Here is a 25006-nt window from a genome sequence, read left to right as displayed (position 1 = left end):
TCTTAGGGGAGGATATACTTGATTTACTCCAGAAAATGCTGATGATTAGACTATAAACTGTTCTAGTGACCATCCAGTGGTTTCTTGCATTTTCTGAGATAATGAATGAATCTTTACCAGTGTTATGCAAGGCCACACCTACATTCACAATTTGTTCCAAGGTTGTGTCTATATCCGTTAATGAAAGATGTCAATGCATCGCAAAGGCAGTGTCTCTTAACTCCAACATCTGCTGTACATGTAAGCTCCTGCAACAATATAGCGCTTCCCAGTCATGGACAGAATCAGTAAACCTGGTGGTAGTATATTATTATGACTTTGTTGAGAACCCCAGAACCTTTCAGATAGTAACCTACACAGACCAAACCAAAATATGCTTGGGAGATGTGGAAGGGACTGGAACAAATTAATGCTGCTGTTCTATTATGCTGAATTTCTAGTGCTGGCTTAGCATTGGCAAAATCATTGATGATGATGGCATGTCTCTCCACATTCTTCAGCAACCCACTGTAACATCTTTAGTGTTTCTGAAACCACACTCACTTTATGAGGAGCTGTTATTTTGACCATATATGCTATCCACTGCGTTGAAATGGATATTGTGTGATTTGGGAATTCCATTCAGCTCATATGGGACACTTGTCTAGCATTATATTAATCACCCACAGTGTGTCCTTCCATTCAGAGATAGTCATATAGAGAAGGCGAATATTCAATATACTGGATATCATAGTGGGAATTAGTCACCATAAACACATTTATTATCTGATGTAGGTATTCTAAACAGATGGAAACAAAGTTGAAGCTCATTATTCAAAACATCTTAATCATCAGTATACGCAACATATCAGACAAACCAGATGACACTGATTCATTTTGTTATAAATAAATACATAAACAGAAATTAAGTGTTTCATCTATTACAGGTACACCACCGATTTCCCAGCACTCTTGATTCCAAAGCCTTTCCGGATTAATCATTTTGCCGGACCAACCTTGGTCACGTAATAATGATTCATCAACACACCTCTAACCCACTAATTATACATCTTCCATGTTTCTGTAGTAAGCCATGGACTGCTAGAAATTTAAATTAAACATATTAAATGTGATAGAGATGCTCTGTGGAAGGTATTAAGAATATATGGTGTGGGAGGAAAGTTGTTAGAAGCAGTGAAAAGTTTTTATCGAGGATGTAAGGCATGTGTGCGTGTAGGAAGAGAGGAAAGTGATTGGTTCTCAGTGAATGTAGGTTTGCGGCAGGGGTGTGTGATGTCTCCATGGTTGTTTAATTTGTTTATGGATGGGGTTGTTAGGGAGGTAAATGCAAGAGTTTTGGAAAGAGGGGCAAGTATGAAGTCTGTTGGGGATGAGAGAGCTTGGGAGGTGAGTCAGTTGTTGTTCGCTGATGATACAGCGCTGGTGGCTGATTCATGTGAGAAACTGCAGAAGCTGGTGACTGAGTTTGGTAAAGTGTGTGGAAGAAGAAAGTTAAGAGTAAATGTGAATAAGAGCAAGGTTATTAGGTACAGTAGGGTTGAGGGTCAAGTCAATTGGGAGGTGAGTTTGAATGGAGAAAAACTGGAGGAAGTGAAGTGTTTTAGATATCTGGGAGTGGATCTGGCAGCGGATGGAACCATGGAAGCGGAAGTGGATCATAGGGTGGGGGAGGGGGCGAAAATCCTGGGGGCCTTGAAGAATGTGTGGAAGTCGAGAACATTATCTCGGAAAGCAAAAATGGGTATGTTTGAAGGAATAGTGGTTCCAACAATGTTGTATGGTTGCGAGGCGTGGGCTATGGATAGAGTTGTGCGCAGGAGGATGGATGTGCTGGAAATGAGATGTTTGAGGACAATGTGTGGTGTGAGGTGGTTTGATCGAGTGAGTAACGTAAGGGTAAGAGAGATGTGTGGAAATAAAAAGAGCGTGGTTGAGAGAGCAGAAGAGGGTGTTTTGAAGTGGTTTGGGCACATGGAGAGGATGAGTGAGGAAAGATTGATCAAGAGGATATATGTGTCGGAGGTGGAGGGAACAAGGAGAAGAGGGAGACCAAATTGGAGGTGGAAAGATGGAGTGAAAAAGATTTTGTGTGATCGGGGCCTGAACATGCAGGAGGGTGAAAGGAGGGCAAGGAATAGAGTGAATTGGAGCGATGTGGTATACCGGGGTTGACGTGCTGTCAGTGGATTGAAGCAAGGCATGTGAAGCGTCTGGGGTAAACCATGGAAAGCTGTGTAGGTATGTATATTTGCGTGTGTGGACGTATGTATATACATGTGTATGGGGGGGGGTTGGGCCATTTCTTTCGTCTGTTTCCTTGCGCTACCTCGCAAACGCGGGAGACAGCGACAAAGTATAATAATAATAATAATAATTAAATGTGAATTAAATAAATAGATGAAATACATTATACACCTGCTCAGGACTGAGGTGCTCATCAGCTACGATTTCGCAAATTCGTCCACATACTCAGCAGCTCCTTCATGGGTTGCAGACCACTTTTCTCCACACACTTTATTCAAGGAAATTCCATGACGCTTCTTGAATCTTTGAATCCATCCTTCACCATAGTCGTCACGCTCATGTTGTAATTTAAGTTCTTTATGGAACAACTTAGCCTGGTTCATTATCATGCTACCTGACAAGTCCACTCCATCACTCCGACACTGTCGAAACCATTCCATCATCTCTCGATCCTGCTCAGTACTCTTACCATCTTTCATTTTCTTTCTTTTAAACTATTCGCCATTTCCCGCATTAGCGAGGTAGCATCAGGAACAGAGGACTGGGCCTTTTTTGGAATATCCTCACCTGGCCCCCTCTGTTCCTTCTTTTGGAAAATTTAAAAAAAAAGAGAGGGGAGGATTTCCAGCCCCCCGCTCCCTCCCCTTCTAGTCGCCTTCTACGACACGCAGGGAATACGTGGGAAGTATTCTTAATCCCCTATCCCCAGGGGATAGTTTTTTTTTTTCATAGTTTTTCTAATTGTCATTTGCTTCTTGGAATCACTGTCTGCATAGAATTTCAGTATTTTCTCCCTTTGCTTCTTTATATCATAAACAGTTAAAGAACCAATACTGTAGATGTCACACAGTTTATGCAACGAAACACTATGGTCCATTTTTTTCAACAGTTCTACTTTATCTTGGATCAATGTGGACTGATTTTTCCATTTGACATCATGACTGACACTCTCATATGTCTTAGAAGCCATATGAGTTAAATTCAGGCAAAATAAGCTAAAAATCTCACAGCATTGTGGTATCACCATCAACAAGTACGGTGTAAAGAATGTAAATAAGCGTGCCCTACACAACGCCATCTGTGGCCGTGGTAATTTCAAGTTCCCTTACGTAATTTTGTCCGGCCTAAAGGAGGTACCGAACCATCAGTTACCAGAAATTCGGTGGTGTACCTGTACCAAGATTCAGAATCTGAGGGAACCCTACTTTTGGGTAATCTCTGAAAAATCCCCCAAGCAGAATTTTGTACGATTTGATTTTCAGATTCCTGAGAGATTTTCACTTTAAAAACCAGCCTCCAATCTTTTGGCAGACAAATAAAAGTGCCCTGGATCTTGAACTGTATGTAATCTGAATCTGTCTAATACCTGACTAACTTTATGTAAAACATACATATTCTATATTGTTATGTTAATATCCAATGTGAAGTCCATGTTTCTTAATTGTAAGTAACTTTGCATCTGACTAGATTATAATGCAACTTTAAAGTGTGTGAGTGTGTCTATACAAGTATGCATTTTATAAATGTGTGAAAGACAATTAGCTATCTGTTCCCATTTATATTGTGTGAATTAAGTGCATTTAATATTTGGTTCACACATATCTTCTATTTATGTTTAATGTATTACAGTGACTATTGGTTACCAGCTAATGTACACACTACTAAATCTCACACTGCACACTATGTTGATCCATCAACTGAGACAAATACCATTCATCCCTTCACCTTCATACAGAAATGGCTCCTGTGCATCATTTGCAATTATTCTAACCTTGAAGAATTTATTAGCAGCAGTGTCTGTCCGTCTGGTTTGGAATCTGTCTTATCTCCTTTAACCAACCAAAAATCTGCCATGCATTTTTCATCCCCACAATATCTTTGCGGGTTTCATCCATATATCCTTATATTAGTCTTTACTCCTCCTACATTTCTCCAATCTTCATTAATTACTCTGTCATATTACACTGATTCCATTTATACAAGTTGTGTATCTCTACTGCTCCTATGTAGGTCTTGGAATACTCAGTTCAATTATTTCGCAGACTAAGTACCCCCTAGATAGGTAACTAAAAATGAAACATAACGATAACTGGTCATTCATTGACATTGTGTAATCAAGTGTAACCATTATTTCTTCATTATTTTATTATAGGTATTGAATCTGGCTATTCTATAATCTTCTGTAGTTTCTTAATGTGCATTCCTTCTCTTTTCCCTTTCTTTGTCTGGTTTATGATGATCTTAGTCGAGAATAATCAATGATTTTCTTCTTTTGACCTCTGCTTTACCAGTCTTTCTAATTTTGGTGCCACCACTTTTCAACCAGATCCTTCAGTGTTGAATTGTTAACCTATGTGTCTTTGACTTTTAATAAATTTTCTCATATTGTTTACAAACACTGATTCTCTGTGTTCTGCAGTTATCTAAACATTTCATCAGTAAGGCAATAAACTTCCTTGACTGTTTCATACCAATGGTGCATAATCTTTCTTCAACTTCACTTAATTTCCTTGATTCATCAGTTTGTATGCTCCCATGTCTCTGTCCCACTGCATCAGTCCTCATGCTCTGCATTTGTTGATCTACCCCAAAAACTGCTCCTACTCATTCTTACCCACCATTTTCAACACATTTATGTGATTTAGGTATTTCCTCTTGTTGAACAATCTTTAGAATATCTATAAAAAAGACTTTCTAACATGCTTTTGTTTTTCAATGAGTTCATCTTCTTTCCTCTGGATGTAGTCCTTCAGAATCCCCACAACTATTTTGAATATAAGTTCATGACCACTGACACTATTTTTCAAAGCCATAAGTTTCTCTTTCATTTCATGAAACCTTCCATGATCTTTCAATTGATTCTTCAAGTTCCTTATTTCTTGCTCAAATAATGTTATCTTCTGATCCTGTTTTTTAATTATTTTGATTTTTTTCATACTAGATCACTATTTCCTGCGTTAGGGAGGTGGCACTAGGAACAGATGAAGAAGGGCCGCATCCACTCACATTCATTTTCTAGCTGTCATGGGTAATGCACAGAAACCACAACTCCCTATCCTCAACATGGCCCTACAAACCTTTCCATGGTTTATCTCAGACACTTCACATACCCTGGTTTAGTTGTTGACAACACGTTGATCCCTGTATACTACATAATTCTAGTTCACTTTATCCTGTGCACACCTTTCACCCTCCTGCATGTTCAGTCCCCATTCACTCAAATTCCTTTTCATTCCATCCATCCATCTCCAATTTGGCCTTCCCATTCTCCTTGTTCCCTTTACTTCTGACACATGTGATCTCTTTGTCAACCTTTCCCAGTCATTCTCTCCTTATTTCTAGACCATTGCAGCACACTCTTCATCTCTCTTAACCACAATCTTTTTATAATCGAACCTCTCTCTTACCATTTCATTATTTCCTTGGTCAAACTTAAACATTTTATTTCAGACACATCCACCCTCCTTCGCACAATCTTATGTATAGCCCATGCCTTGCTTTTATATAATATTGTTGGTACTACCATATCTTCAAACATACCCATTTTTGCCCTCCTAGGTAATGTTCTCTCTTTCCACACATTCTTCAGCTCTCCCGGGACCTTCACCCCCACACCCACCCTATGACTCACTTCTGCTTCCATGGTCCAATTCATTGCCATGTCCACTCCTAGATATTTAACACACGTCACTTCCTCCAAGTTTCCTTATTTCAAACTCACACCTCAACTAACCTGTCAGTCAACTCTGCCAAGCCCTATAACCTAGCTTTTATTCACATTTACTCTCAACTTTCTACTTTCACACACTCTTCCAAACTTATGTCACCAACATCTGCAGTTTCTCACACGAACTGCCACCAATGGCAAACAACAACCAGTTCATTTCCTAGGCCCTTTCATCCCCACACACTGCATACTTGCCTCTCACTCATAGTGTCACTTACCTCCCTCGCCACCCTGTTCCATAAACAAATTAAACAGCCATGATGACATCACACACTCCTGCTACAGTTCAACCTTTATTTGGAACCATTCTCTTTCCTCTCTTCCTACTCGTACACATGCTTCACACCTTTGATAAAAACTACTTACTGCTTCTAGCAGCTTTCTTCCCACTATGTATGTTCTTAAGACCTTTCACAAGGCATCTTTATCAACCTTATCATATGCTTTCTCCAGATCCCACTGTTTCTTTAGAGTATTTCTCACAAACATTCTTTAAAGCAAACACCTGATCCACACATCCTCTACCACTTCTGAAACCACACTGCTCCTCAAGCCTTACTATGATCCTTACACACATTAAAAATCCTTACCAATGAAACAACAACACAGTCACCCCCTTTCTCAATAGATTCTACAACAATACCATCCACTTAAGCCACCTTACCTCAATTCATCTTGTGCAAGGCTTTACACCTTTGATAAAAACTTCTTACTACTTCTAGCAGCTTTCTTCCCACCGTGTATGTTCTTAAGACCTTTCACAAGGTATCTTTATCAACCTTATCGTATGCTTTCTCCAGATCCCTTTGTTTCTCTAAAGTATTTCTCACAAACATTCTTTAAAGCTAACACCTGATCCACACATCCTCTACCATTTCTAAAACCACACTGCTCCTCAAGCCTTACTATGATCCTTACATACATTGAAAATCCTTACCAATGAATCAAAAACACAGTCACCCCCTTTCTCAATAAATTCTACAGCAATACCATCCACTTAAGCTACCTTGCCTCAATTCATCTTGTGCAAGGCTTTCACTGTCTCTTTTCTCTTCAACCAAAACACTCTCCATGACTTTCTCACTTCACATATTACCCTAACCCAACACCCTTTGTCTACCATCATATCATCAAACATTCACAAGTCCTTCAAAATACTCACCTCATTACTACCTGTTACCTCTTCCTCTTTTGCCTCTTCACCAATGTTCCTATTTTTTTTTTTTTTTTTTTTTTTTTTTTTTTTTTTTTTTTTTACAAATTATAACCTCTTTCCAAAACGTCTTATTCTCCCTAACGTTTAGACTTGCTCACCCCAACTCTAATTTGCCTCTTTTTCAGTCCCTGCACTTCCTTCTGCCACTTTTTTTTTTTTTCTTTTTTTTTTTTTTTACATTCTCAATCATTTGCACTTCTTCCCTGTAAGTACTGCCCAAAAGCCTCTCTTTTCTCTTTCATTAGAAACTTTTCTTCTTCATCCCACTATTCCCTCCCCTTTTACTCTGTCTTATCCCTTCTTCTTCATCCCACTATTCCCTCCCCTTTTAATCTGTCTTATCCCCACCTTTCACATGCCACATGCCTCTCTCACACATGCCAGAACTCCTTCCTTAAGTACCTCCCATCCCTCATCCACTCCCCTTGCTTCATTTACTCTCACTTTTTGCCTTTCCACACTCAATCTCTCCTTGTATTTCTTCACACAAGTCTATTTCCAAGCTCACTTATTCTCACCACGTTCTTCTCACCGACATTGTGTCCTCTTTTTTGAAAACCTTTACGAAGCCTCACTCTCTCCTCCGCTAGACAGTGATCATGCATCCCACCAGCTGTCCCTCTCAGCATAGTTACATTCAAAAGTCTCTCTTTTACATGTCTATCAATTATGTAATCAAATAGTATCACAAACTTTTGTTTTCTGATGATTCATCCTTTATTTCTTCCTCTTTTCTTCTCCTTGTGGATCTAGTTGTAAGTGACTGGTCTTGATATTTTCCCTTATTTTTTAATCCATTTCTGATGTAGAATTAGATTGAAAATTGAGAACCTTTGACCTACCTGGGTGTATGTGTCTCATAAAAGGCCTACCTTAAAGTGGTCCAGCTGGTCAGGCTGCTTGGATTTACCTCCCTGCCATCTTTTAATGAGAAAATTTACTTGGCTTAGGCAATGCTAAAGGTTTTAAATTGTTCCCCTTATTATTATGAATAATAATATATAGCTTACTGGTGCAAAAGCAGTGTCTGTCTAAAAAAATATGGATCACATCACCAGCAGTGTTGCCATTTAGTGATAAATACTTTACTATCTTCTGTTTAATCAGTCACACTTAAGAGTAATTCTTTGATAAAACTGTTGATTCTCTCCTTGTCAGCCACTCAAGTAGTCATTTTTTTTATTGTTTTGATATCCTTTACAATTAAACAATGATTTAGAGTGCATTCATGTACCCAGGTACGTGAATGCATTTAAACACCTGTGAACACATTTGCATAAGTATATTGCACATGTGAAGCTTATAGCCAGTGCAGTCACATTTTTAGATGCATGTCTGCCTGAGTTTGTCAAGGACTGTATGCATGATAGCTGTGACAGTGGATAGTAATATCATACACAAGATGTTTGTTGCACTGACATAATATGGAATGTATGGTATATAGCAAAGTAAGGTTAAGTAAGGTGTGACAGAGTGTGTTTAAGATTTCTACTTGCCCAATGTAAATGTAAAAATAGCAAGTATCATGCATCAAAGTCTCCTAAATTGACAAATACCAAAGCTTCAACCTGCATAACTTAAAAATAACTTAAAAAGGTCAAACATATGCAGTAGACATTGTAATGTCCAACTATCACCTGAGATGTGTAAGTTAAAAATAATATATAACAGTTTCTATCATACAAATTATTATCTTACCTTATAACCATCATTTTTTGGCAAATTCAAAGATACTGACTCATCATTTATAGTTATTTCAAATACAAAATACATTCACCCTGCTGTTAAGTAGTTTAAGTCGTCTTTGATGTACTTACCTCTTTGCACTTGTCATCTTAGTCACTTTCATCTCCAATGTCTACAACTGTCATAACTTCAGCACTTTCTCCTCTACTTCTCCTTCTCCGTCCCCCACTATTTCCTGTTTTACCATTTGCATTACGTTTATGTGATCCATGGCTAGATGAGACATTTTTAATGCTTGTTAAAGTTTTCTCTCCACTAATGTTTAGCTTCTTTGGCAACTTTGTTACTGGAGTACCCGGTCGATCATTATTTAGAGGCTTTCTTCGACAAAAACTTGTTTCATTAATTTTCTTTCTACTATCTTGAGTTCTGTATGTGTTTATAGGACTGCTGTCACTGTCATATGGAGAATGCACCTGGGATACTTGGCTAACCCTCATTAGTAAAGGCGTTGAAACTTGAACAGATTTATCTTCCATGGTGGCTTTTGTACTGTTATTTGCAAAGGACACTTGAACCCCTACACTTGTGCACATAACTTGTGTTCCTGTATCGACATTTCCTCGTCTGCTACAGGTGCGCACTTGACCTGATGACAGTAACTCATCTTCAAGGGCTGTTGCTGCCCTCACATAACCTTCCTCCTGTCTTTTGAGATCAGCACTCTTAAGAGCATTATTCAAAACAGTGTGAGCAATTGAATCGTTGTCAGGATAGCCATGATTCTCGGCTCCTACCTCTTCTTCAGACTCCAGTGCTGTCTGACCAGGAAGTGGAACACTAATGTTCATGGACTTTGCTGGTGGGGCCGTAGGAGCGGCTCTTTCAGAACGGGTTGGTTCATCAGAACTCAAGTTGAGACGTTTCATCATGTTTGTGAATAATGTATCTTGGTTGTTCATTGTAATTGCAGGCAAAATCTGTGGATAAAATTTTAGTCTAAGTGACTTTCTTAGGTTATGACCTTGTCTTGATCAACTTATTAGGATTCTTATGCACTTTATTTACACTTTTAAATTTGAATTTCAGTGCCAAGTGTTGTGTGAAAAATAGAATAAAGTTATAAATTTATTTGACATAAAGAAGACAGGAAGAACCAAGCCTTAAAAGTGGCTTATTCTTTACTGAGCAAACCATCCTGACACCACATCTAGTTAAAGACAGCCAGATGAGAAGTAACTTGGAAAAGCAAATGAAAAGATTATATAGCATCCATCAAAACAGAAAGAAATAATATACTGCACACATACATTTACCATTACTAAAAGATGTTTAATAGAAGGACTGGGTTTTTCTTTCATACTGTTCATCGTTTTCAGCATTAGTGAGAGAGCACCAGAAACTGATGAAGACATGGCCTTTTTTGCATGCATCCATTTTCTAGCTTTCATGAGTAAATGCACTGAAACCACATCTCCCTATACACAATTAGGCCTCATGGACCTTTTTGTGGTTTCATGTCGCTCCTTCATATGTCCTGGTCAAGTCCACTGACAGTGTCTCGCCTGCTGCATATCACATTGCTCCAATTCACTCTGTTCCATGCATTGTTCCTGTATGTTCAGGCCCCAAGCACTCCCCTTTCTTTTTCTCCACTCCATTTCTAACACATATATCCTCTTTGTCGCCTTTTCTCACTCGTTCTCTCCATATATGCAAACCATTTCAGCTCTCGCAGCCATACTCTCCTCATCACAACACCCCTCTCTTACCCTTTCAATTTCTACTTGACAGACCCTCTTTGCACCACATACTGCCCTCAAATACTTCTTTACCAATGCAATCACCCTCATCTATAGCCCATGCCTTGCAACCAATAAACTTCATCAGGAACTACACTTTCAAACATACTCATCTTCTCTCTGCCAGATGGTGACCTTTCTTTTCACACATTCCTCAATGCTTCCAGGAGCTTTGCCCACTCACCCGCCCTACAACTTAGCTCCCATTTGCTGCAATGTCCACTCCCAGGTATCTAAAACACTTCACTTACGCGTTTTCTTCATTCAAACTTAGACCTCAGCTATTCTGTCTCTCCAAATTGCTAAACCTAATAATCTTGCTATTATTCACATTTACTCTCAACCTTCTTTCACATATTCTCATTAACTTTTCCAAATTCTCACTCGAATGTGCAACAAGTGACATTTCATAAGCAAACTGCTGACTTGCCTCCCAATCCCCCCTACTCCCAAGAAACTGCATTTACCAACCACAACACTCCATCCATAAAGTTAAACATCCATGTTGATATCACACACCCCTGTCACAGACCCATCTTCTCCTTGAACTAATCAATCTCCTCTCTATCTCCTTGCACACTTGCCTTACTCTCTTGATTAAAAACTCCTCTGCTTTTAATAGCTTTCCTCCTTCATGATATATTCATGACACCTTCCACAAAGTATCTCTGCTACCCCTATCATATGCTTTCTGTGGATCCAGAAATGCCACAGACAAATCCTGTTTCTTTTAAGTATTTCTCACCTACATTCTTCAAAACAAATGCCTGATTCACACATCGTCTGCCACTCCTGGAACCACACTGTTCCTCCCAGTTTGATGATCAGTGCATGCTGCCATGCCCTTAGTCATCACTTTTCCATACAACTTTTCATGTTAGTCAACATGCTTATTCCCCTGTAATTCAAACAATCAATTTTTTCTTCCATGTCTTTATACAGTGAAATTAAACATGCATTCTGCTAATCCTCAGGCATATTTCCATCTAAATACTCAATCAACACCATGGTCACCCACTTTCTTTAGAAATTCACCTGCATTACCATACATTCCATCTGCCTTGCCACATTTCATCTTATGCAAAGCTTTCACCACCTCTTCTCTTTTCACCGAACCATTTGCCACGACTCCCCAACCCAGACACCCTACATCTGCCACACTATCATCAAACACATTCAACGATCCTTCAGAGCGCTCACTACATCTCCTCACCTCATCTCTGCTTGTTATCACTTCCCCATTTGTCCCCTTTCCTGATGTTCCAATTTCTTTTCTTGTTTTTCTCACATTATTAACCTTCTTCCACAACATCTTATTTTCCCTGAAGTTTGCTGACAACTGCTTATCCATCTTTCAGTTGCCCTCTTTTTAGCCCCTGCATCTTCCTTTTGACTTCCTGCTGCTTTCTCTTATACATATTCCTGTCACTTGCACTACTTCCCTATAAGTAATGCACATCCGCCTAGCAACATAACTTCATCATTCTATCTCCTCTTTTCTTTTTCACAAACAATATTACTTCATCATCCCACCCCTCAGTACCCTTTCTCATCTGCCCACTTCCCACAAGTGACACACTTTTCTTGCACATGCCAGAATCACATTTTTAAATACATCCCATTCCTAACTCACTCCCTTTGCTTCATTAACCCTCACCTTTTGCTCTTCTGTGTTCAGTCTCTCCTGATACCTCTTCACTTGAGTTTCTTCCATGCCCATTACTTGCACCACCCTCATTTCACCCACATGTCCTCTTTTCCAAAAGCCCCTACAGATCTTCACTCTTGCCTCCACCCAGTAATGATCAAATATCCCATCAGCTGCCCTTCTCAACACATTTACACCAAGAAGTCTCCCTTTTTGCACACCAATCAGTTAGTATGTAATCCAATACTGCCTACTGAAACTCTTTCCTACCCCATGTATTCTTGTATAGGTCCCTCTTTTTAAACCAAGTATTCACAGCCACCAGTCCTTTTTCAGCACACAGCTCTTGAACCTGTTCACTATCTCCATTCTCATCACTGAATACGCCATACTTCCTTCAGCTGTCATATTGTCCACTTTCACATTATCCATCACTAATACCCAAAATTTTACATCAGAACTGCTGACACTTACTCAATTCCTCCCAAAATACTGTTCTCTGTCTGTCAGTCTTATCACCCACTCTCATTTTCAACCTCGTACATATGTGGCTCATTTCATTACATTCTCAAATTCCACAACTCTTCATCATCAGTGTTATCCTTCTCTATGTTCTCAGTCTCAGACTAACCCCTGATTTTACCCCAAGGCATTCTCAAACCATTCTTCCCCCTTACCCTTGAGCTTTATTTCACTCAGAGCTAGAATGTCAGTGTTCCTCACCTCAAACAAACAATCTCTCTCTCTCTCTCTCTCTCTCTCTCTCTCTCTCTCTCTCTCTCTCTCTCTCTCTCTCTCTCTCTCTCTCTCTCACATTTAGACGTCCCAGCTAGAGCCTTTAAGGAGGATGAGCTTAGCTTCCTCCATAAAACAAACAACACCGACCATTTTAGGTGTCACATACAACACACATGACATTCAATATCCATAATAACATCACAAAAACAACACAGACTAAATGTCCTCAGAACACTAACTGGTACCAGATTTAGGCAAGAAAGAGAATCCCTTAATATCCTCACAAACAGTTCATCTGCTCCACTTTAAACCCGCAGGTCTTCTGGCTCCTCAAAAGTAAGTAGAACAAAACTGCAAATCACAAAAAATAGTGCACTCACTGGCTGCCTAGAAACCACGGATACTCAGCACCTACACAGTGAAACTAAAACTTTTTTAATACAATCCCACCTCAACATGCTTGGCACTCAAGTCTATGCAACAGTACTAGACCCATCCACCCCAAACCACTTTATAACTAACTTCCAGCCACCAAATAGAAATAAAAAGCTTACCTCTGCTTCACACTAACGTAACTTCTATTCACATCTCCCCACCCCAACACATAACACAGACATAATGTATACACATTTATGTAATCTAAGCACTAAACATCTGCCCTCCCATATTTCATAAAATGTTGTGATATGTGTGTAACTATGTGGGGAGAATGATGCACATCTGAGCATTAAATGTTCAATTTTTTATTGTGATTGCTACATTTTGGATATGAAAGGTTCTGGGTGTTTGTAGTAATGTAAGGGAAGGGTGATGTCTACAGTGTGGACAAAAAAGTGTGAGTCGTGTTTGTCTAGGGAGTGTGCTTTTTACTTGGATTTTTTCTCTGATGGGTTGGTGTTTAAGCTGGGAGGGCAGTTGTTTAGTGCTTGTCAGGTCATTTCAATGTGTAAGTATTTTGTCAGTGCTATATTTGCTGGGGGTGGAGGGATAAGTGAGTAGATGTTGCTTTTGTGTGAGGTTGAGATAGGCTTTTTATATCTGCTTGGGTTTAGTGGTGAGCTACATAGTGGTTAGGTTGCAAAGTGGTCTCATTGCGGCTGCAAAGAACAGTGTTGAGCATGTTAAAGCTGGACTGTAATGGGAGGATTTTTTTTCATTGTGAAGGTGTTGAGTGTTTGTGGTTGCTGAGTAGCCAGCAATTGTTTTGAGTGCTCTGTTTTTTATGGTTTGGAGTTTTGTTGTATTTGCTTTAGAAAGGATAGAAGACCTGGAAGTTGAGGCATAGTTTAGTTTGAAGATGAACTCTTTGTAGAGGTTGCCAGGGAATTCTTTCTCTTGTCCATATCTGCTGCCAATTAGTGTTTTGAGGGCATTCAGAGTGTGTGCTTCTGATTTTCTTTCTGTCTTGGGGAATAAAGTTGTGTGTTGTAAGTGATGCTAAGAATGATTGGTTGGTTATGATGTGGTTTGGGTGGAAAGAGTCTAATGCTGTTGCAAAGAACTTAAGTGTTGAATAAAGTAAGGTGAGACTGTATTTTAAGATTTTTTTTTAGGTGTAGAAAGTTTGTGGTTTGCCAAGATCACTTATAGTATTCACTTCTGTCACTGTGAATGACCAGGGGTGAGATTAGATTTTTGTGGTGGACCCTATGGGTGTGAATGTATGTTTATGTAAGTGAAAGATCTGGCTGTATGGATCTGATTCACTTGGTGAATACAACATAAATCTTACCTTGCCTTTTTATTATAATGTTAACCTCTCAAAAAAGTGTCAAAATTAACTTACCATGGAGCCAAGATTACTGTCATCAGAGGTATTGGATCCTCGTCTGTCCCAAGCATTAACCCGCCGGCTACGCTTGAGACTAAACCAATCACGTCTTTTACGGCGACCAAATCTGGCAGCTGTATGTAATGCAGCTAATCTTTCAGCATCAGATACATGAAATGACATCTGTGAATCTAAAGAATGACGTCGGGAACTACGGTTGTTGTGTCCTGATTCTATGGAAAATCTGTAAGAGAAGTAATTAAAAATTTCAAGTTAAGAATTACTTTTCTATATACTTAAATTTCCCTTTTCCGTCTACCTACCTATATAAGTATCCTTTTAAAAAAACGTAACATTCATACATAAACGCATACCAAAAACTGAACATTATATTATTTATTTATTATACTTTGTCGCTGTCTCCCGCGTTTGCGAGGTAGCGCAAGGAAATAGACGAAAGAAATGGCCCAACCCCCCCCATACACATGTATATACATACGTCCACACACGCAAATATACATACCTACACAGCCTTCCATGGTCCACCCCAGACGCTTCACATGCCCTGATTCAATCCACTGACAGCACGTCAACCCCGGTATACCACATCGCTCCAATTCACTCTATTCCTTGCCCTCCTTTCACCCTCCTGCATGTTCAGGCCCCGATCCCACAAAATCTTTTTCACTCCATCTTTCCACCTCCAATTTGGTCTCCCTCTTCTCCTCGTTCCCTCCACCTCCGACACATATATCCTCTTGGTCAATCTTTCCTCACTCATTCTCTCCATGTGCCCAAACCACTTCAAAACACCCTCTTCTGCTCTCTCAACCACGCTCTTTTTATTTCCACACATCTCTCTTACCCTTACATTACTCACTTGATCAAACCACCTCACACCACACATTGTCCTCAAACATCTCATTTCCAGCACATCCATCCTCCTGCGCACAACTCTATCCATAGCCCACACCTCGCAACCATACAACATTGTTGGAACCACTATCCTTCAAACATACCCATTTTTGCTTTCCGAGATAATGTTCTTGACTTCCACACATTCTTCAAGGCCCCCAGAATTTTCGCCCCCTCCCCCACCCTATGATCCACTTCCGCTTCCATGGTTCCATCCGCTGCCAGATCCACTCCCAGATATCTAAAACACTTCACTTCCTCCAGTTTTTCTCCATTCAAACTCACCTCCCAATTGACTTGACCCTCAACCCTACTGTACCTAATAACCTTGCTCTTATTCACATTTACTCTTAACTTTCTTCTTCCACACACTTTACCAAACTCAGTCACCAGCTTCTGCAGTTTCTCACATGAATCAGCCACCAGCGCTGTATCATCAGCGAACAACAACTGACTCACTTCCCAAGCTCTCTCATCCCCAACAGACTTCATACTTGCCCCTCTTTCCAAAACTCTTGCATTTACCTCCCTAACAACCCCATCCATAAACAAATTAAACAACCATGGAGACATCACACACCCCTGCCGCAAACCTACATTCACTGAGAACCAATCACTTTCCTCTCTTCCTACACGTACACATGCCTTACATCCTCGATAAAAACTTTTCACTGCTTCTAACAACTTTCCTCCCACACCATATATTCTTAATACCTTCCACAGAGCATCTCTATCAGCTCTATCATATGCCTTCTCCAGATCCATAAATGCTACATACAAATCCATTTGCTTTTCTAAGTATTTCTCACATACATTCTTCAAAGCAAACACCTGATCCACACATCCTCTACCACTTCTGAAACCACACTGCTCTTCCCCAATCTGATGCTCTGTACATGCCTTCACCCTCTCAATCAATACCCTCCCATATAATTTACCAGGAATACTCAACAAACTTATACCTCTGTAATTTGAGCACTCACTCTTATCCCCTTTGCCTTTGTACAATGGCACTATGCACGCATTCCGCCAATCCTCAGGCACCTCACCATGAGTCATACATACATTAAATAACCTTACCAACCAGTCAACAATACAGTCACCCCCTTTTTTGATAAATTCCACTGCAATACCATCCAAACCTGCTGCCTTGCCGGCTTTCATCTTCCGCAAAGCTTTCACTACCTCTTCTCTGTTTACCAAATCATTTTCCCTAACCCTCTCACTTTGCACACCACCTCGACCAAAACACCCTATATCTGCCACTCTATCATCAAACACATTCAACAAACCTTCAAAATACTCACTCCATCTCCTTCTCACATCACCACTACTTGTTTTCACCTCCCCATTTGCGCCCCTCACTGAAGTTCCCATTTGCTCCCTTGTCTTACGCACTTTATTTACCTCCTTCCAGAACATCTTTTTATTCTCCCTAAAATTTAATGATACTCTCTCACCCCAACTCTCATTTGCCCTTTTTTTTTTTTCACCTCTTGCACCTTTCTCTTGACCTCCTGTCTCTTTCTTTTATACATCTCCCACTCAATGGCATTTTTTCCCTGCAAAAATCGTCCAAATGCCTCTCTCTTCTCTTTCACTAATACTCTTACTTCTTCATCCCACCACTCACTACCCTTTCTAATCAACCCACCTCCCACTCTTCTCATGCCACAAGCACTGAACATATTTTCCCTTATTCATATCAACTCTTCTTTTTGAAATAGCATTTAATGGAAATTAATTCATACAAAAATCTTCTTGAAACATTTTGCCACCAAATGAATGTTTCATACATATCTTTTGGTTTCTTTAACACTAGAGATTTTATTGTCAAAAACATTAATACTATCTTCCTCATCCAAGGTATATTATGTGTAAAGAAATAATTTCTATCTTCCTTTTCCAGGGTATATTTTATAATTACATTTCTCTTTATCAGTATCATGCATGATTAACTCCTTTCCAAATTCCATGGGGTTGGATCAGGAATATGCAGCCTCTCAAATTAAACATACACATCCAGAACCTATGCCTAGCATACTGTGTTAAAGTAAAACACAAACACACACACAAAAGTGCTTCTGACTAATTCACCTTGGAGGTCCTTCTTCTGACATCATTTATTAAAATATCTCTATCTTTAACTGACTTCCAGTCTTCCATATTCTACTTAATCTCATTTTGTCTTCAGCTGTATTGATCTTACATTTCTGCCCATAGTAATATCAACAGGAAATTCAGAGTATAGTTCTTAACCAAGCAAATATGGAGAGGGAGTTCTGCTTAATATTTACCTTAACAATGTAACATCAGGAACTAATGAGCTGTTGCCTCATTCTCACACATCTGCTTTCCAAAGGTCATGTATAAGAATAAAAGATAAACAAAAGTAACAGTTACAAAAAAATAACTGAAGATGCACGAATTTCAGCATTATTGTGATCTCATATCAGTCATCCCATGTGTGGTCTATATGTTAGGCATGACAACCATGACTACAAAGGCTCCCCACATACATATACAGAGCTGTCAACCTTGTCAAAAAAAGAAAAAAGGAATAAATGGCAAAAATAAGGAATTGAGAAAAAAAAGGAACCTTGCAACGTGAAACTTACAACCTTACATAATACAGGTTGCACTTTCCGTTCAGGAAATTGTGATGTCCAGTGCTCAAGCTGTTATCTCCATTCTTTATCTATGTGTAGATTGTCCACAAATGTTTCCTTTAAAACCAACAAAGTACCTAGTCTGCAGTGTTCCATTTTTGGTCCTCGAACTATGTCTACAGAGATTCTAATGTTTGTTTGTCAACACATATTCACTCCTGGCTAGAGAGATTTTTAAGTAGTGACAGCCTATTTGCACTTCTCCAGAAGCCTTTCACTGAACTTCACTTGATGACAACTGCTTTTTTTTTTTTTTACCACCGCTCTACATTTTCTGTATGAGGAAATCTGATAATGTTTGTGTGCCAAGACTTGGGTGAAATTCAGTGGAGTTTTTCCTTACCAGACTCAAAATTCTCTCATCTTCAGCATTGCTGTGAGCAACTGACTTGGTAGCAACCATGATTCTGGAAAGATGTACATACTTTTCCTTATAAGAAGACTTGTCTCTTAGTTGTGAAATGGCCACCCACAACTCATCAGCTCTTTGGTCAAGATATGATGTACAGTACATGAACATATGACCTGAATTTAAAAAAAAAGTATTTTACTAAGAAAAATCATACTGCCATATTTATCTTAAAAGAGTAATAAATTCGCCAAAAATGTAATGGTTGGCAGCTTTGCAAATGCATTTCATAAGCTCCACTTACAGCAGCAATATCTTAGCTTCAAAAAAGAAAAGTATACAGCCTTACATAACACCACTTACACATTCATGGAATGAACTTTTACTTGCTACAAAATCAGTGACTATATCAAACACAGTAGAAAGTAAAATATTAACCTATGAAAATGTGGCATCATAAAATCTTTCTAAAGGAGATGCATTACACATGACAGCTAGAGATTGGATGTAAGCAAATGAGGCCTTTTGTTCATCTGTTCCTGGTGCTAACTTGCTAATGCAAGAAATGGCGGGCAATTAAGAAACTGAGTTTCCTCTTTAGATGGCGAAATTTCCGAACAAATGCTCTGTTTATACAAGGTATTCATCCTTGTATGGGGTACTACTGTCACATTTAGGGTTCTAGCTCTGTATCCATACTTGACAGAGTTGAGTCAAACGTGGTCAGACTCATAAACTGTTCCAGGCTAACTTCCCTACTCTGCAGTGTTGGTTCACTTTCCCTCTTCTGTAGGTATTACTTTAGTTTTTGCTCCCAAGAGCTGGCTGCTTGTGTGCCCCCACCTCTAGCTAAAACCATGCAAAGCTGCTGTGTCACGATTTTTGTGTGGCCATCAGCAACTCAAGAGTGGGCTGTTTTGATACCTGCTTCTTTCCCTACATGTTGAAGCTCTGGACCCTTTTTGTGTCTTTCCTGATAACTATGACCTGGCACATTTAAAAAGACAGGTCTCTCACTTTCTCAAAGATTAGTAAATGCTTTCCACTGTCTTTTCCCTTTTCATAATTCTTTCTGTATTTACATTAAGGCCTGGCCTTGATGTGGACTTCTGTCCATGACTGGAGCTTTCATCATTAAAGAAGAAAAAAGGAAATAGAACAGTCAGTATACTGGATGATTTTGACAATGTATGGTCTCACAAAAGGGGGATAATGTTTTGCTACAAGGATAAAAATTAGACTTATTGTGATGTATGTTTTTTCTGGTCTGTCATATAATCACAAAAAAATGGCTTTGGTTCAGAATGTGTTACATAGTTTAGCAAAGGATGTGTAACTGAAAGGAAAAGCTCTTAACCTTGTAGGTGCTGGTTAGAGTTAAAAAAAAAAGTGTCTTCCCAGTCGAGCAAAATAAGTAAAATTTGAAATAAAAAAAAAATGTATTATGCGTCCTACAACTCTCAAATTTCTCTTATGGTCATTCGATGACCTTACAGAGGAGGGTTTCCCGCTCACATGGTTATTTAACTTTCCCCACCTATGTTTCACTATCCAGCTGATTTATCCTTAGTATCCTTTAAAGGTCTCTGTCAATGCCAGGAAGGTGCTGGAAAAAAGTTCTGCTTTCCTCAGTACCCACATATAACCATCATAACAGAGGCATGGCTACTGACCTGCGGGTTTTGTGTACATGGTTACCCCATTGAAAATACATAGATTGGATGACTGACCCTAGTGATGAGAAGGACCATTTATGATATACAGTATATCAGTTGGTGAGAAAAAATAAAGATTAATTTAAAAAAGGTGAAGAAATAAGTAACTCAGAAAATGATTTTTGTAGGATTACTTAAGGAGAGAGGAGGCCTGCACAGGACACCACCCTCTTCTTTCTTGGACTTGGCCTTTCTTCATGGGGAAGTTATACATTAAAACCACGAGTGTCAAAGCATTCATAGTGTATAAACAAGAACTAACAAGAACTCTCAAATTTCCATGTCTTGACAGGTAAAAGGCATGAGCAGCAGAGATTGATGTTCTCCAAAGTATAGTTAGGATGAAGACAAGAGACATTATAGAATCAAAAGGAGGAGTATATTTGGCATGGAGTTGTCAGAAAGCCAAAAGAATGAAGGCATCCAAAGATATGGCACAGTTGGACATCCTGCATATGATGTGCTGCTGAAGAAAATTTATGGTTGGAGGCACAAGAAGAAACAAAGCACAAAAAATTGCATATCTTTGAAGGCTGCAAGAATTTCCAACGAGGATGTTTAGCATGAGCAGCAAAGATATTTTGTGTGAAATTTGGAAGTGTACATGATGTTATTCTCATTTCATGAAACATGTATATGCAAGGAAAATTGGCAATTAAAAAGCACTTTAGTAGTCGGGAAGCTTTGTTCTCTTTACTATGTTTAGCATAAGCTGTAGCTAATTTTCAAGGACCAAAGAGATTGTATGTACATGATCTATCTCATATAAGTGGGAGAAGAGTTAAAGATACCAGAAATGAAATGTTAGTATTTGGCTAAATGATGCAATTTTCTTTCAGTAACTGCTTGTGCTTATAAAAGACTGCCATATGTGTACATCTCTCATGAAACCCAGTTTTTCAATGTTACTGGTAATAGAAAAATTGGAAAAGGCTGCAAACATCTCACTTTAATACAGTGTCTGTCATTAATGGCACTACTCAATTCCCAAGTTCCAGGTCCATAGGGATGACTTATTGCTACCAATTATTAAACAAAGACTGTACTTTTGGATAGCACAGTCCTACAGTTTATAACACCTAATCTTGATATTCAGATTTATGAAAAATTTACATTTAACAAAGTAATTTTCATTTATGTTGTATCTACAAGCTACATTTATTTATTATTTATTTTGCTTTGTCGCTGTCTCCCGCATTAGCGAGGTAGCGCAAGGAAACAGACGAAAGAATGGCCCAACCCACCCACATACACATGTAAATACATATATGTCCACACATGCAAATATACATACCTATACATCTCAACGTATACATATACATACACACACAGACATATACATATATACACATGTACATAATTCATACTGTCTGCCTTTATTCATTCCCATCGCCACCCGGCCACACATGAAATAACAACCCCCTCCCCCCTCATGTGTGCGAGGTAGCCCTAGGAAGACAACAAAGGCCCCATTCGTTCACACTCAGTCTCTAGCTGTCATGTAATAATGCACCGAAACCACAGCTCCCTTTCCACATCCAGGCCCCACAGAATTTTCCACGGTTTACCCCAGACGCTTCACATGCCCTGGTTCAATCCATTGACAGCACGTCGACCCAGGTATACCACATCATCCCAATTCACTCTATTCCTTGCATGCCTTTCACCCTCCTCCATGTTCAGGCCCCGATCACTCAAAATCTTTTTCACTCCATCTTTCCACCTCCAATTTGGTCTCCCACTTCTCCTCGTTCCCTCCAACTCTGACACATATATCCTCTTAGTCAATCTTTCCTCACTCATTCTCTCCATGTGACCAAACCATTTCAAAACACCCTCTTCTGCTCTCTCAACCACACTCTTTTTATTACCACACATCTCTCTTACCCTATTATTACTTACTCGATCAAACCACCTCACACCACATATTGTCCTCGAACATCTCATTTCCAGCACATCCACCCTCCTGTGCACAACTCTATCCATAGCCCATGCCTCACAACCATACAACATTGTTGGAACCACTATTCCTTCAAACATACCCATTTTTGCTTTCCGAGATAATGTTCTCGACTTCCACACGTTCTTCAACGCTCCCAGAACTTTCGCCCCCCTCCCCCACCCTATGATTCACTTCTGCTTCCATAGTTCCATCCGCTGCCAAATCCACTCTCAGATATCTAAAACACTTCACTTCCTCCAGTTTTTCTCCATTCAAACTTACCTCCCAGTTGACTTGACCTTCAACTCTACTGTACCAAATAACCTTGCTCTTATTCACATTTACTCTCAACTTTCTTCTTTCACACACTTTGCCAAATTCAGTCACCAGCTTCTGCAGTTTCTCACATGAATCAGCGACCAGCGCTGTATCATCAGCGAACAACAACTGACTCACTTCCCAAGCTCTCTCATCCACAACAGATTGTATACTTGCCCCTCTTTCCAAAACCCTTGCATTCATCTCCCTAACAACCCCATCCATAAACAAATCAAACAACCATGGAGACATCACTCACCCCTGCCGCAAACCTACATTCATTGAGAACCAATCACTTTCCTCTCTTCCTACATGTACACAAGCCTTACATCCTTGATAAAAACTTTTCACTGCTTCTAACAACTTGCCTCCCACACCATATATTCTTAATACCTTCCACAGAGCATCTCTATCAACTCTATCACATGCCTTCTCCAGATCCATAAATGCTACGTACAAATCCATTTGCTTTTCTAAGTATTTCTCACATACATTCTTCAAAGCAAACACCTGATCCACACATCCTCTACCACTTCTGAAACCACACTGCTCTTCCCCAATCTGATCTCTGTACATGCCTTCACCCTCTCCATCAATACCCTCCCATATAATTTCCTAGGAATACTCAACAAACTTATGCCTCTGTAATTTGAGCACTCACCTTTGTCCCCTTTGCCTTTGTACAATGGCACTATGCAAGCATTCTGCCAATCCTCAGGCACCTCACCATGAATCATACATACATTAAATAACCTTACCAACCTGTCAACAATACAGTCACCCCCTTTTTTAATAAATTCCACTGCAATGCCATCCAAACCCGCTGCCTTGCCGGCTTTCATCTTCCGCAAAGCTTTTACTACCTCTTCTCTGTTTACCAAATCATCCTCCCTAACCCTCTCACTTTGCACACCACCTATATCTGCCACTCTGTGTCATCAAACACATTCAACAAACCTTCAAAATACTCACCAAACACATTCATCAAACCTTCAAAATACTCACTCCATCTCCTTCTCACATCACCACTACTTGTTATCACCTCCCCATTAGCCCCCTTCACGGAAAGTTCCCATTTGTTCCCTTGTCTTACGCACTTTATTTACCTCCTTCCAAAACATCTTTTTATTCTCCCTAAAATTTAATGATACTCTCATCCCAACTCTCATTTGCCGCCCTCTTTTTCACCTCTTGCACCTTTCTCTTGACCTCCTGCCTCTTTCTTTTATACATCTCCCACTCATTTGCATTATTTCCCTGCAAAAATCATCCAAATGCCTCTCTCTTCTCTTTCACTAATAATCTTATTTCTTCATCCCACCACTCACTACCCTTTCTAATCTGCCCTACTCCCACGCTTCTCATGCCACAAGCATCTTTTGCGTAAGTCATCACTGCTTCCCTAAATACATCCCATTCCTCCCCCACTCCCCTTACCTCCTTTGTTCCTACCTTTTATCATTCTGTACTCATTCTCTCCTGGTACTTCCTCTCACAGGTCTCCTTCCCAAGCTCACTTACTCTCACCACTCTCTTCACCTCAACATTCTCTCTTCTTTTCTGAAAACCTCTACAAATCTTCACCTTCGCCTCCACAAGATAATGATCAGACATCCCTCCAGTTGCACCTCTCAGCACATTTACATCCAAAAGTCTCTCTTTTGCATGCCTATCAATTAACACGTAATCCAATAACGCTCTCTGGCCATCCCTCATACTTACATACTTATGTATATCTCTCTTTTTAGACCAGGTATTCCCAATCATCAGTCCTTTTTCAGCACATAAATCTACAAGCTCTTCACCATTTCCATTTACAACACTGAACACCCTATGTATACCAATTATTCCCTCAACTGCCACATTACTCACCTTTGCATTCAAATCACCCATCACTATAACCCAGTCTCATGCATCAAAACCACTAACACACTCATTCAGCTGCTCCCAAAACACTTGCCTCTCATGATCTTTCTTCTCATGCCCAGGTGCATATGCACCAATAATCACCCATCTCTCTCCATCAACTTTCAATTTTACCCATATCAATCTAGAGTTTACTTTCTTACACTCTATTCCATACTCCCACCACTCCTGTTTCAGGAGTAGTGCTACTCTTTCCCTTGCTCTTGTCCTCTCACTAACCCCTGACTTTACTCCCAAGACATTCCCAAACCACTCTTCCCCTTTACCCTTGAGCTTCGTTTCACTCCGAGCCTAAACTTCCAGGTTCCTTTCCTCAAATATACTACCTATCTCTCCTTTT

The 25006-nt window shown here is 39.6% G+C and overlaps 1 protein-coding gene across 2 annotated transcripts in view; it reads right to left on the bottom strand.

Moving 5' to 3' along the window:
• Window positions 1-7176: 7176 nt before the first annotated feature.
• Window positions 7177-25006, bottom strand: part of smo (smoothened, frizzled class receptor) — an 82221-nt gene continuing 64391 nt past the window's right edge. The window contains exons 14-16 of one of the 2 annotated variants that reach the window (XM_071656110.1): window positions 14848-15076; window positions 9005-9853; window positions 7177-8108 (exon numbers count right to left, since the gene is read on the bottom strand). In XM_071656110.1, coding sequence (XP_071512211.1) covers window positions 9023-9853; window positions 14848-15076 — 1060 coding nt within the window. In that variant the 3' untranslated portion in view covers window positions 7177-8108; window positions 9005-9022. Of the gene's footprint in view, window positions 9854-14847; window positions 15077-25006 lie in introns of both variants that reach the window. The other variant, XM_071656111.1, reaches the window with a different exon arrangement.

The sequence above is a fragment of the Panulirus ornatus genome, chromosome 62, assembly GCF_036320965.1.
Source record: "Panulirus ornatus isolate Po-2019 chromosome 62, ASM3632096v1, whole genome shotgun sequence".
Classification (NCBI taxonomy): Eukaryota; Metazoa; Arthropoda; class Malacostraca; order Decapoda; family Palinuridae; genus Panulirus; species Panulirus ornatus.
The sequence above is the reverse complement of the archived record's forward strand: the minus strand, read 5'-3'. Positions and strand labels throughout refer to the sequence as shown.